Source organism: Delphinapterus leucas, unplaced genomic scaffold (assembly GCF_059928025.1).
Source record: "Delphinapterus leucas isolate spDelLeu-1000000601 "Yukka" unplaced genomic scaffold, BTC_Dleu_Yukka2 spDelLeu_asBTCV2_sq25, whole genome shotgun sequence".
Taxonomy (NCBI): domain Eukaryota; kingdom Metazoa; phylum Chordata; class Mammalia; order Artiodactyla; family Monodontidae; genus Delphinapterus; species Delphinapterus leucas.
The window spans coordinates 6345043-6357671 of record NW_028322234.1 but is presented as its reverse complement, the minus strand read 5'-3'; the positions used below and the strand labels follow the sequence as shown (position 1 = coordinate 6357671).

General features: G+C 43.6%; 1 protein-coding gene across 1 annotated transcript in view; it reads right to left on the bottom strand.

Moving 5' to 3' along the window:
* Positions 1-596: 596 nt before the first annotated feature.
* Positions 597-12629, bottom strand: part of NWD1 (NACHT and WD repeat domain containing 1) — a 75021-nt gene continuing 62988 nt past the window's right edge. Inside the window, 5 exon segments of the mRNA XM_089905880.1 lie at positions 597-6268; positions 6270-6486; positions 8050-8158; positions 10311-10861; positions 12470-12628. Of these exon segments, the coding sequence (XP_089762006.1) occupies positions 6190-6268; positions 6270-6486; positions 8050-8158; positions 10311-10861; positions 12470-12628 (1115 nt within the window). The 3' untranslated portion in view covers positions 597-6189.

The window sequence follows — 12629 nt, the reverse complement described above, 5'->3', positions numbered from 1 at the left end:
ATACTCCTATGAAGTAGTCATGTCAAACCGATGAAGTAGTCTTGTCAAAACTGTTTACCGGGCTTCCCTGGTGGTGCAGTGGTCGAGAGTCCGCCTGCCGATGCAGGGGACACGAGTTCATGCCCTGGTACGGGAAGATCCCACATGCCGCGGAGCGGCTGGGCCCGTGAGCCATGGCCGCTGGGCCTGCGCATCCGGAGCCTGTGCTCCACAACGGGAGAGGCCGCAACAGTGAGAGGCCCGTGTACGGCAAAAAAAAAAAAAAAAATGTTTACCTTGTGATGATGAGGTGTCAATGTATGTTCTTCAAGTGTAACAAATGTATTGCTCTGGTAAGGGCTGTTGATAATGGGGGAAATTACACATGTGTAGGGGCAGGGGGTATATGAGAAATCTCTGTACCTTCCACTCAATTTTGCTGTGAACCTAAAACTGCTCCCCAAAATAGTCTCTTAAAAAACATGTTTACCCTAAATCTAATCAAGCTTTTTAAGACCAGGATTGGTAGATTGTAAATATTTTGTATTTTAAAGAAAGAAATAAATAAAGGAATAAAGACACAGACGTAGAGAATGGACTTGAGGACACCGGGAGGGGGAAGGGTAAGCAGGGACGAAACGACAGAGTGGCGTGGACATATATACACTACCAAATGTAAAATAGATAGCTAGTGGGAAGCAGCCACATAGCACAGGGAGATCAGCTCGGTGCTTTATGACCACCTAGAGGGGTGGGATAGGGAGGGTGGGAGGGAGACGCGAGAGGGAGAAGATATGGGGATATATGTATATGTATAGCTGATTCACTGTGTTATAAAGCAGAAATTAACACATCATTGTAAAGCAATTATACTCCAGTAAAGATGTTAAAAAAATAAAAATTAAAAAAATAAATAAAAATAAAACTTTTAATATACACACACACAAAAAAAATATATAATAAAAATAATATTATAAATGCTATATATAATACAAATATGTATGCTTATTATACAATATTTATATATTATATATACAATATTAATGTGTATAATATAGATAAATATAAAGGGCCAGATTATAAATATTTTTGGCTTTGAGGCCATACATTCTCTGTCACTGTAGCATGAAAGCAGCTGTAGGCAATATGCGAATGAACAGGCATGGCTGTGTTCCAATAAAACTTTATTTACAAAAATAGGCATGCAGGGACTTCCCTGGTGGTCCAGTGGTTAAGTCTCCATGCTTCCAATGCAGGGGGCCCAGGTTTGATCCCTGGTCGGGGAACTAGATCCCACTTGCATGCCGCAGCTAAGAGTCAGCATGCGGCAACTAAGAAGCCCACATGCTGCAACTAAAAAAAAGATCCTGCGTGCCACAACTAAGACCTAGCACAGCCTAAATAAATAAATAAATATTTTTTAAAAAACACATAAAACAGGCATGCAGGCTGTGGTTTGCTGACTCCTGCTCTAGAATATAAGAGGCTAAATAGATAAAACAACCAAATGCAATGTAATGTGTGAAGAAATCTTGATTGGGTCCTAGTTTGAAAGAAACAGCTAATTAGGAATGTTTTCAGGCTAATTAAGAAAAGTAGGAATGCCTATTAAAAGATATTAAATAATGATTGTTAGTTTTGGTAGGTGAATGCAGCTATGTAGGAGAATGACCTTATTCCTTAAAGATGCCTCCTGGCGTATTTAGGGACTGAAGTGACTTGATATCACCAGGGCCGGAATTAGGATGAGGAGATTGAGGAAAGTTTGTGCCAAGTACAGGATCAGATCCTATTTTTATTTAAAATGTTGGTGCTTTGTTCATCATGCATTTTTATTCATTTTGATTAAAAAGTTATGGTAATACAATGTTTATTTTGGTTGAATTTCTTTGGTGCCTCTTAAACTTTGTGTCTGAGTGCCCCACTCTCCTCACCCTAGTCCCAGCTGTCACCTTGAACTGGTTTAGCAGGAGATTGGCAGCGATAGGGCAATAGAGGAATCTCGAGAGTAACTAACTGAGTGTTCATTGTTCTCAATATTGCAACTTTGCTGTGGGTTTGAGCATTTTCTTTTTTTTAAAATAAATTTATTTATTTATGTTTGACTGTGTTGGGTCTTCATTGCTGTGTGCGGGCTTTCTCTAGTTGGCGGCAAGTGGGGGCTACTCTTCAGTCCACTGAGCAGGCCTCTCATCGTGGTGGCTTGTCTCTGTTGCAGAGCACAGGCTCTAGGTGTGCGGACTTCAGTAGTTGCCGCACGTGGGCTCAGTAATTGTGGCTCAGGGGCTCTAGAGTGCAGGCTCAGTAGTTGTGGCGCACAGGTTTAGCTGCTCTGCAGCCTGTGGGATCTTCCCGGACCAGGGCTCAAACTCGTGTCCCTGCATTGGCAGGCGGATTCTTAACCACTGTCCCACCAGGGAAGTCCCGAGCGTTTTCAAGTTAAGTAAATAAATTTAAAAATCTCTACACTTTTAAAGTTAAAAATTTTTAATTAACTGAAAACCCCCCAGACTCATAGGTACAGAAAACAGATTGGTGGTTGCCAGAGGTAGGGGGTGGGTGTGGGTGAAATGGGTGAAGTTGGGCAAAAGGTACATCTCCGGGGAGAGGAATTGGGGAATTAAGAGCTGTTTGGGTGACCAGATGTCTTGATTTCCCAGTGACTGAAGGGTTATCAGGACATGGGCCTTTCACTTTTAACTGGGATAGTCCCCTATAAACAGGGTCACCATGATCACCCTACTTCTCATTTTTACCTTATGTCCTTCTTATTCCTCTGATCTATTTGATTTGCTTACCATGAATATGTATTATTATTATTTACATAACTACCTAATAAAAAAACTGATTTCTCATCAAAAAAAAATTTATGATAAATAGTCCTGGAGACGTAATGTACAATATGGTGACTATAGTTAATAATACTGTATTGTATATTTGAAAGTTGCAGGAGAATACGTCTTAAAAGTTCTTATCAAAAAAAGAATGAAATAATGCCATTTGCAGCAACATGGTTGGACATAGAGATTATCAAACAAAGTGAAGTAAGCCAGACAGAGAAAGACAAATATTATATGATATTGCTGATATGTGGAATCTAAAAAAACGATACAAATGAACTTATATACAAAACCAGAAATAGACCCACAGACATATAAAACAAACTTATGGGGGCTTCCCTGGTGGCGCAGTGGTTAAGAATCTGCCTGCCAATGCAGGGGACATGGGTTCGAGCCCTGGTCTGGGAAAGATCCCACATGCCGTGGAGCAACTCAGCCCATGTGCTACAACTACTGAGCCTGCTCTCTGGAGCCTGCAAGCCACAGCTACTGAGCCCACACACCACAACTACTGAAGCTGCATGCCTAGAGCCTGTGTTCCGCAACAAGGGAGGCCACTGCAATGAGAAGCCCACGCACCACAACGAAGAGTAGCCCCTACTCGCTGCAACTAGAGAAAGCCTGTGCATAACAATGAAGACATAATGCTGCCAAAAAATAAAAATTAATTAATTAATTGAAAAAATAAGTAAATAAAACAAACTTACGGTTACCAAAGGGGAAAGGAGGGGGAGGGATAAATTGGGAGTTTGGGACTAACATGTACACACTACTATGTATAAAATAGATAACCAACAAGGACCTACTGTATAGCACAGGGAACTATACTCAATATTTTGTAATATTCTATAAGGGAAAATAATCTGAAAAAGTGTGTGTGTGTGTGTGTGTGTGTATGTGTGTGTGTGTGTGTATACATACATATGAATCACTTTGCAGTACACCTGAAATTAACATAGGTAATGTATAAGTATAGTTGCAAATCAACTACACTTCAATTAAAAGCAAAGTTCTTATCACAAGAAAAAAATTGTAACTATGTGTAGTGATGGACATTAACTAGACTTACTGTGATCATTTCACAATATATACAAATATCAAATCATGTTGTACACCTGAGACTAATATAATGTTATATGTTACTTATACCTCACTTTTAAAAGGATTCTCTAGAATTTAATATAAATTAATTCCTGCTGCAACTAGAGGGGCTGTATATTCCAATTGCCTTGGGACAGTCCAGTTTATTGTAGTTGTCCTAGAGTACTTGTTAAGAGCATTCCTTTTCACTCTCTAGAGGTGTCCCAGTTTGGATAATGTGTTAATATAGTCCTGTTCACACAATAACCACGCTCTCACTCTGGCTCCACCATGGCTGGGGGACTTCAAACAAGTGCTTGTCAAACATTCATAGCAACCAAACGCCTTCTCAAATGAAAACTCACTACAAAAACCCCAATGTAAGCAACAATTCGGAGTAGCATTTTATTCGTAAAAATTTCTTTCCTATGTTCAAATTAGTGTTTACGTACAAAGCAGTTGATTCTCACTGAGGCTGTTGAGATGGACACACACATTTTAAGCCAGAAGTTGTAGCTGAAATCTTAGTCACATCCACTTTATTTCCACATTGGGTAAACCCCAGATTCACAGAAGACGTGGTGGCAAAGAGTAGCTATTTTTTCAAGGGCTCCTTTCACAATCTAAGTTAAATGGATATGGCAGGAGAATCCTATGTTAGTTATGTCCAACACCTTAAAAAACTGCTACCCAACGTGTATTTTAAAATTACAGTTATAAAATATTTTTTAATGGAATTTGATGCTAAATAATGTTCGCAGAGCTGTCAAAGCCCTCATTGGAACACTCGTTTGAGAAACAACTGAATGAGAGTCAGGTCACATGCAGCTCAAAAGCTTCTGTTTCTAAGGTTGTTTTTTCTGAAACTCTTATCTGGAATCCAATGGTGGGGGGAAGGAAGGAATAGCACCTTGAAAGTTTGGACTCTACTATCCATATAGCAAAAGGCCCAGAAGCAAGTGGGGCTTTTAGAAGGCTGCAGGCAAAGAAGAAAGAGCCATTTAAGTGGAGCGCAAACAGTTGGACTGTTGAACTTGCACAAGGCAGAAGTGGTCCAAAAGCACAGCAGGGAGATGTCGGTAACTTTTTCCATCTGCTTCCAAGAGCCTCCAGTTTTTAAGATTAAAAGTATCATTATTCTCAAAGTGCGGGAGCCAGGGAGTAGAGATGGAAGAATGATAACAGGTTTACTGTTTTAATGCCAAGTTGGGTCATGAGTCAGCTCAGGAACTAGAGACATGGGCCAAATGTGCCTATAAGTGTAAATTTGAACCAATTGTCAACTTCAAAAAATGAGAACGTTTCTCACAAAAGTTTGGATTTCTGGCTTTACTTATGACAACAGGAAGCTCTGGCACCAGTAGGCTGCTTTCCCCATGGTGATTCTGGGGTAGAGTCAAGGTACTTGTGTCTACCCAAGACACAGCAGTGCCCTCCATATTCCCATTGTCACTATCACGCTCTGCTGGTCACCCAGGTGCACAGCAATTGTCTAGATTACTCGTTGGCCCCTGTGGGCATTTGAATGTGCCACCCATGGAATTGATATTTGTGCTTCTGAGTCTAAAATTAAAGTGAGGTGGTCCCAATAATAATTGGGACAGGAAGGCTCTGGGCTTTCATTTCTCAGAGTTCTTGCACCTCGGGCTCATGATTTTGAGCAAATCACAGCTACCTCTGCTAGGTTGTTTTTTCATCTCTGAAATGCATGCAGAAACTCCTGCCCTCCCTAACGTATGGGCTGTGATAAGGATCAGACTATAGCACCTGGTGCTTTATAATCTATAAAGCTCTGTGGTCCACATTTGTGTTTTAGTTGGTCTCACATCCATCCATCCCCCCTTGACCTGCTACAAGCCCCTAGTTTCCCTGGGGAATAGCCTCTCCCCTTCTCAGTCTACATGGTTAGGTGGTGTTGACTCCATCCTCAGCCTGGATGGGCATGGGGTCAGGCCCACCAATCAGAGTGTTGCATTCTTCCCAGAGATAGCTTTGTGTTCCGGGATGGGTGTATGAGCTAATTGGGGCTAATAGACTTAGAACCAGGACTTTGGTTCAAACTGTTGGAAAAGGGAAACTCTCTTTTCTACTGAACTTTGCTGTCATGTTGCTAACTTGGGGGTGTTGGGTCTGTAAATGGAGCTGACAAGGAGGAGAAAAAAACCGAAAGATGGTAGGAAGCAAGGTCTGGGTCACATAATCGGAGGCTTTGGGTCCAGATATACATCAACACATACAGTCTTTTTGCTTCAGGTTGAATGGGGCTAACTCACTGGAGACACAGGGGGGTTTACACTAGCAGGCAGACTTGTGAGCATTTGTTTGATTTAGATTCATTTCCCTGGGCACTCCCTGATCTTGAGTCCTGCTCCTGCAGCAGCAACCAGCTCTTCTCTCTGCCTGGATTTGACCATCTACACTGCTTTTTTGAAGTTCTTGAGAGAGTCCTGTTGTGAGATTCTTGATGAAGGGCACTGGAAACGTTCATAGATGAGATAGCCATGTGTGGTGGGGGCAATGAAGCCATTGGAGGTTGGGATGATTCTGTTCACCACGGCATGGACAAACTGGGTGGCCAGCAGTGTGCCTGTTGGGGGAAGTGGAGGGGAGGGTACAACTGATAAAAATGTGGCCACAGAGATCCAATCTCACACATTGAGAGTTGGCTGCATGGGGTCAAATCTCTGCTACGGCCCTTACTAGCTTAGGCATGAAAGCCAGCCTCTCAGAGTCCCTCTTGCTTCATCGGCAATATGCGAACAATAACTGAGCCTACCTGCTGAGGGGAATTCTGAAGATTTGAAGATGTCATGCATGTCAGGTGCTAACTATCAGTTTCAGCCAGAGCGAATTCAGTAAATATTATTATTGGAGGAGGAATGGGAAGACGTGTTGTGAACCTGCACAGGATGGGCTTTTAAGGCCACAATCCACAGACCTCACCTTCTGAGCCATCATCTTTTGGCCAGGCATCTTTGTTACTCTGTATTAGACTACAATGTATTAGATTATAATGTATTCAATTATAATGATGCAATCACAATGTTTTCAGTTATACTGTATTCGATTACAGTGTATTCAACTCTACCTGATATTCACTCAGCCACTTACTTGCTTTGTGACCTTGGGAAAGTTCCTTAATCACTCTGAACTTCAGCTTCTTCATTTGTCAGATGGAGAGAGCAATAGCTCCTAAACCCCTGCCAGTGTCATAAGGGTTCCTTTCTCTATAGCAGAATGTGACAGAGGTGACCATGGGGACCAGGCAGACCAGCTTGAAACCACAGCCCACCCCATCTCTCAGAGCCTCAAATTTTGTAAAGTGGTGATGCCTATTGAGAGAATTAAATGGCATGGTGACAGTACCCAGGACACAAGAAATGTTAACTCCTGTTACTATGTCCTTAGTGTAATATTGAACAGAGTGAGAGATGTGAGGTTTTCAAAGTGGTTGATCTTAAGATGCCCCAAACATTTACAGGGTCTAAGGAAAGAGAATGAATGAAGGTCAACATCCTATAAGATACAACATGTGAACATTGCAAATCTAGCTAATAAACTATTAAATGAAACATGTTCTATCCTTCTATGCTGATGGATGTACCTCCAGAACCACCTGGAAGATCAGGTTTGGGTTGAGGATTCTTGGGCTCCTCAGTTACATGCCAGAATGTAATGGTGTGGGAGAGCCCAGCTGTCTGTGGCTTGCCCGCTTCTCTTCCCACATCCAGCTCCATCTTATATCCCTAGAGGTCTCAGACACATACATGTGAACCCCCCAACCTAGCTCACACACCCAGACTCCATGCACACCACTCCAAGACCACCCTCCAAGTCTGGGGGTGTATACACAGGAGGCACAGCCTACTTTCAGAAAGATAGAGCTGGGGAAGAGGCCTGCACAGGCCCTAAAGAGGGCTCCTGGGCAGGTGGGGAGGGTGTTCTGGAGTTCTAGGTACCCAGAGCATGGGTCTAGAGGAGGAGGTAAGCTCCCATTGGGTCTGTCCCCTGAGCCTGCAGATACTTCTCTAAGCAGAGGGACCCAGCTAGGGGAGGCTGGAGTGGGGCCCTCTAATGGCCAGGATCCAGAACAGAGTCATTTCATTTCCAGATCTAAGCTCAGTCCTACCTGCAAAGCAAAATGACTCACCATCCAGCACACTCCAGACGATTATGGAGCGATCTTTCAAGCCTGCGTAGACGTACTTGTCATCCTTGGAGAAGCAAGCACATTGGACTCCTCTACAGTAAGAACTCTGCTGAAAAAGGTAATGTGATCTTGATTTCAGACTGAAAGACACCTAGGAGTGCAGCCTCAAGGCACTCGTATGGGAAGCCAGACTTATAAGCACCTTTTGAGAGATGGATCAAGTTAAAACCTGGAAAGATGGGTAGCATCGATATTCCCAGGACCAAAACATGTCTTCAAAGAGATTGGATTGAGAGGATTAGTGACATTTTGCACTGGAGAATGGGAATTATAGGGTTTAATTTCTTAAATGACCTTGGTTATACAAGTATTAGCTCCAATTGTATTTAATTAAAAGCTATATGCTAAATGCAATTTGGGATCCTAGAACAGAAAAAGAGAATTCACTGAAAAACATATGATCCCAATAAAGTTGATAGCTAATGATATTGTTCCCATGTTACTTTCTTAGTTTTGACAAAGGTACTCTAGTTGCATAAGATGTTAATATCAGGGGAAGCTGGGTGAGGGGTAGGTAAATGGGAACATTTGCACTATCTTCACAACTTAATCTGTAAATCTAAAATCATTCCAGGGACTTTCCTGGTGGTCCAGTGGTTGGGATTTCACCTTCCAATGCGGGGGGTGCGGGTTCGATCCCTGCTTGGGGAGCTAAGGTCCTACATGCCTTGCAGCCAAGAAACCAAGACATGTAACAGAAGCAATGTTGTAACAAATTTGATAAAGACTTTAAAAAATGGTCCCCATAAAAAAAAATCTCAGAAAAAAATCATTCCAAATTAAGTTTTATTTTTTTAAAAACACCAAAAAGCTAGGTGTATTTAACTGCTGTGGTAACATTTCCCATCTCAACGAGGCAAAAGATTACTTACATCTGAGCCTTATAGTGGCTTCATAAAAATAAATGTCAAGTGGGATGAAGGCTTTTTAAGACAAAACTACACATATTCTGTTCTCTTAGTTACAAGATCGTCTCCCTTAGTTTATTAACAATTTTTATATCTTGCAACCTAAGGTATAATCTTTGTTCTCCATCTGAGAAACTGGAATAATAGCAACAACCTTACAAGATTGTTGTGAGGATTAAATTATAGAATGATATTTTAATATGTATATTTTGCATAATTATGTAATGTGAATTTGTAAATATATAATACAGCTCTTAATCATATTGATACAAAAATTATAACTCCTTACGAGATGGACAGTGCAAACTGTCTTAGACATTTTGTATGAAAAGAAGTCACCAGTTTCCCTTTTCAGAGCCTTCACAGTTGCTGTTCCTTCTGCCTAGAACGCTGTTCCACAAGACTTATCTGACCTTCTTAAATAGCAGCCCGCCCATCTCTACCTCTCTTTATCTTGCCCTATTTTTCTTCAAAGCTCTTGCTGCACCCCAACCATCATGTATTTGCTGCTTTTTGTTTTGTTTTTGTTTTTGGTTTTTTTTCGGTACGCGGGCCTCCCACTGTTGTGGCCTCTCCCATTGTGGAGCACAGGGTCCGGACGTGCAGGCTCAGCAGCCATGGCTCACAGGCCCAGCCACTCCGCGGCATGTGGGATCTTCCCAGACGGGGGCACGAACCCGTATCCCCTGCATCGGCAGGCGGACTCTCAACCACTGCGCCACCAGGGAAGCCCTGCTGCTTTGTTTTTATTTCACAGACATTTAATGGTCAAGAGCTCTCTTAGGGACAGGGGCCACCTAAGTGAACAAAACACACAAAAATCCTGGCTTCCCAGAGCTCACAGTGTCTCCCCTACTAGAATGTGGCTCCAAGAGGTGGGACACTGTCTGCCCTGGTCACAGCTACTTCCTCGGCACTAGAAAGAGCCCGGCATATGTTGTACAATCAAAACATTTGGGTGAAAGAAAGGCCAGTCAGGATTAGGGTGAGAAGAGTGAGGCAGGGCTGTGCCAGTGCAGGATTTGATCCTGTCTTTATTTTAAATATTGATATTTTGTTCTTTGTGGATTTTTGCATTTATTTTGATTTTTTTAAACACTGCACTAAAATATCTCTCTGGATGGCCAAGGTTTTTGGCACCCCCTTAAACCGTGTTCTAGAGGCGAGGACTTCTCACTTGACTCACCATAGCCCCGACCCTGGTTGGTGGCACCTGGCATGCACTTAATAAATGTGTCATCAGTTTTCTAATGCCAGAACCTAGCGTGTACGTGGTGGGGATGGGCTACTCACCATGTAGCTCATCTCAAATTTCCACTTGCATGCCTGAAGGTCCCAGAGACACAGCAGGGCTTCCTCGGACCCACTGACTGCCAGCTGCTCTTTGTGGCTGACCTTCACACAGGTGACTTGGCTCCCGTGGGCCTCCAGAAGGAACACCTTGGAATTCGCACATTCATAAAGGAAGAGGTCTCTGTTGGTCATGCCATAGATCACGCAGTAGTCAGTCAGAACAGCCACGCTTGCTATGGTGTCAGGCAGCTGGGTATAGAAGGTGTAGGTTGGCCTGTCGATGACTGGACAGGGGTCCCCGGGGCTGATGTCCAGCACCAGGACGATGTTGTCATAGGCGATGGCCAGGTGCCCCTCGTCCTTACTAAGGGCCATGCAGTTGATGGCTTTCTGGGCTTCTGGAGGAGGGATGCACATCACATCCTGTCTGGAATTCAGTGGGAACACCAGGAAGATCCCCAAAACGAGGCCGGTGAAAAGGAGATTGGCCTGCTCAGCGACCTCCAGACACCTGACCTCATTAGAGGTGTCCAGGGCATCTTGCTTCCCACCTGCCATGGGAAGAAGACTGAATCAAGACTCACAGGGGCTGGTTCCAAATTTTGAGGATTTTTAAAAATGCTTACATTACCCATCCTCTTCAACTTGGCTACTGCCAGTTTCCCTGCTTCCATTCTTGCCTGCCAATCATCCAAGCTTTAAAAAATGAAAATTGCAGCATCTCACTGCCTTGCCTAACACCCTCCGAAGACTTCTCACTCCCCTCAGAACAGAACAAATGTACATGCCTTTCCCTGGTGTTCATGGCCTCACGTGACCTCTCATCCCAAATGTTTCCTTTTACCAACTTCTGTAAGGGACAGGAGAGTAATATTTTTACCTTGTAAGCTGTATACTCTCTGCTGTAACCACTTAACCTTGCTTGTGTAGCCCCCAAAGCAGCCCCAAACACTATGTAAACAAATGGGTGTGTCTAGATTTGGCCCTTGGTCTGTAGTTTGCTGACTCCTGTCTCATCGCCCTCCACCCTGCTCTATTTCTTTGCATCTTGCTCTGCCCCATAACTAGCAGGCAAGCACCTCAAAATTTGTAACCTCATCTGTCTTGTTCACTGCTAACTCCCAGAGCTCAGCCACGAGGCTAGTGCTAAACAAATGTCTGTCAAATCCACACATGAACCTGAGAGCAAATTTCTTTTCTCGTATTATTTTATCATTAATGAGGAATTTCTACACCTCCACCCACCCAGTGGGGATTGAGCAGATACTATTGGTGACATGCCCAGACCCCCTTTACAGGTCAGTTCACCCAGATCCAAGGCCTCCTAGAGCCATTGATTGAAGGAAGCACCTCATTTGGAAATGCCTGGGGGCTGTGCCCACCACCCAGGATTGCACCAGGCCAAGGACAGCCTGATATGGGAGTGAAAAGGCTGGCCCCCTTGCTTCAAGATGGGACAACTGTGAAGTACAGTTCACACTCCAGGGCTCCTCATGGGGTCAGGCTGAGCCCACCTCCATGCTCAGTCCTGCCCCCACCCAGCTTCCTTTCTCCCTCCTGGGAGCTCCCCTCTATACACTACTTGTGCAAATATCCCCATCAGGAGCCCTACCTCCAGGGAAGCCTCAACCGAAACAGGAATTGACCACCAGATAATCGATTACCATATGCTGGAAATTTATAAAATCAGGTCCTGTTTTCTATTAGCCACTTTTAACCTAACTGGAGTGGGGTGTCGTGGACTGAATGTTTGTGCCCCATCCCAAAATTCATGTTGAAGTCCTAACCCAGAATGTGATGGTATTAGGAGGTGGGGCCTTTGGAAGGTGATTAGGTCATGAGGGTGGAGCCCCCGTGAATGGGATTGGTGCTCTTATCAGAGGAGACATGAGAGCTTGCTTCTTTCTCTGCCCTCTGCCATGTGAGGATGCAATGAGAATGTGTCCGTCTGCGAACCAGGAAGTGGGCTCTCAACAGACACCAATCTGCCAGTGCCTTGATCTCAGACTTTCCAGCCTCTAGAACCATGAGAAATAAGTGTCTGCTGTTTAATCTGCCCCCCTCTCCATTGGTGGTGTTTTGTTATAAGAGCCCAAACAGACCTAGACAGGGGCTTCAGTTCTTACCCACACAAATGACTGTGCTTATATCTTACAAACCTTCTGCCAGGTCCCAAATGGTGACTTTGGTTTTGTCCCCAATTTTAGGGAAGTAAACATAGCTTCCAATGTGTGACACTGCAGTGAGGCCAGTGCGGTCTAGAAATGAGGTAGAGGTCCTTGGCTTCTGAGCATGGGTGAGATCCCAGACTTTAAAGAT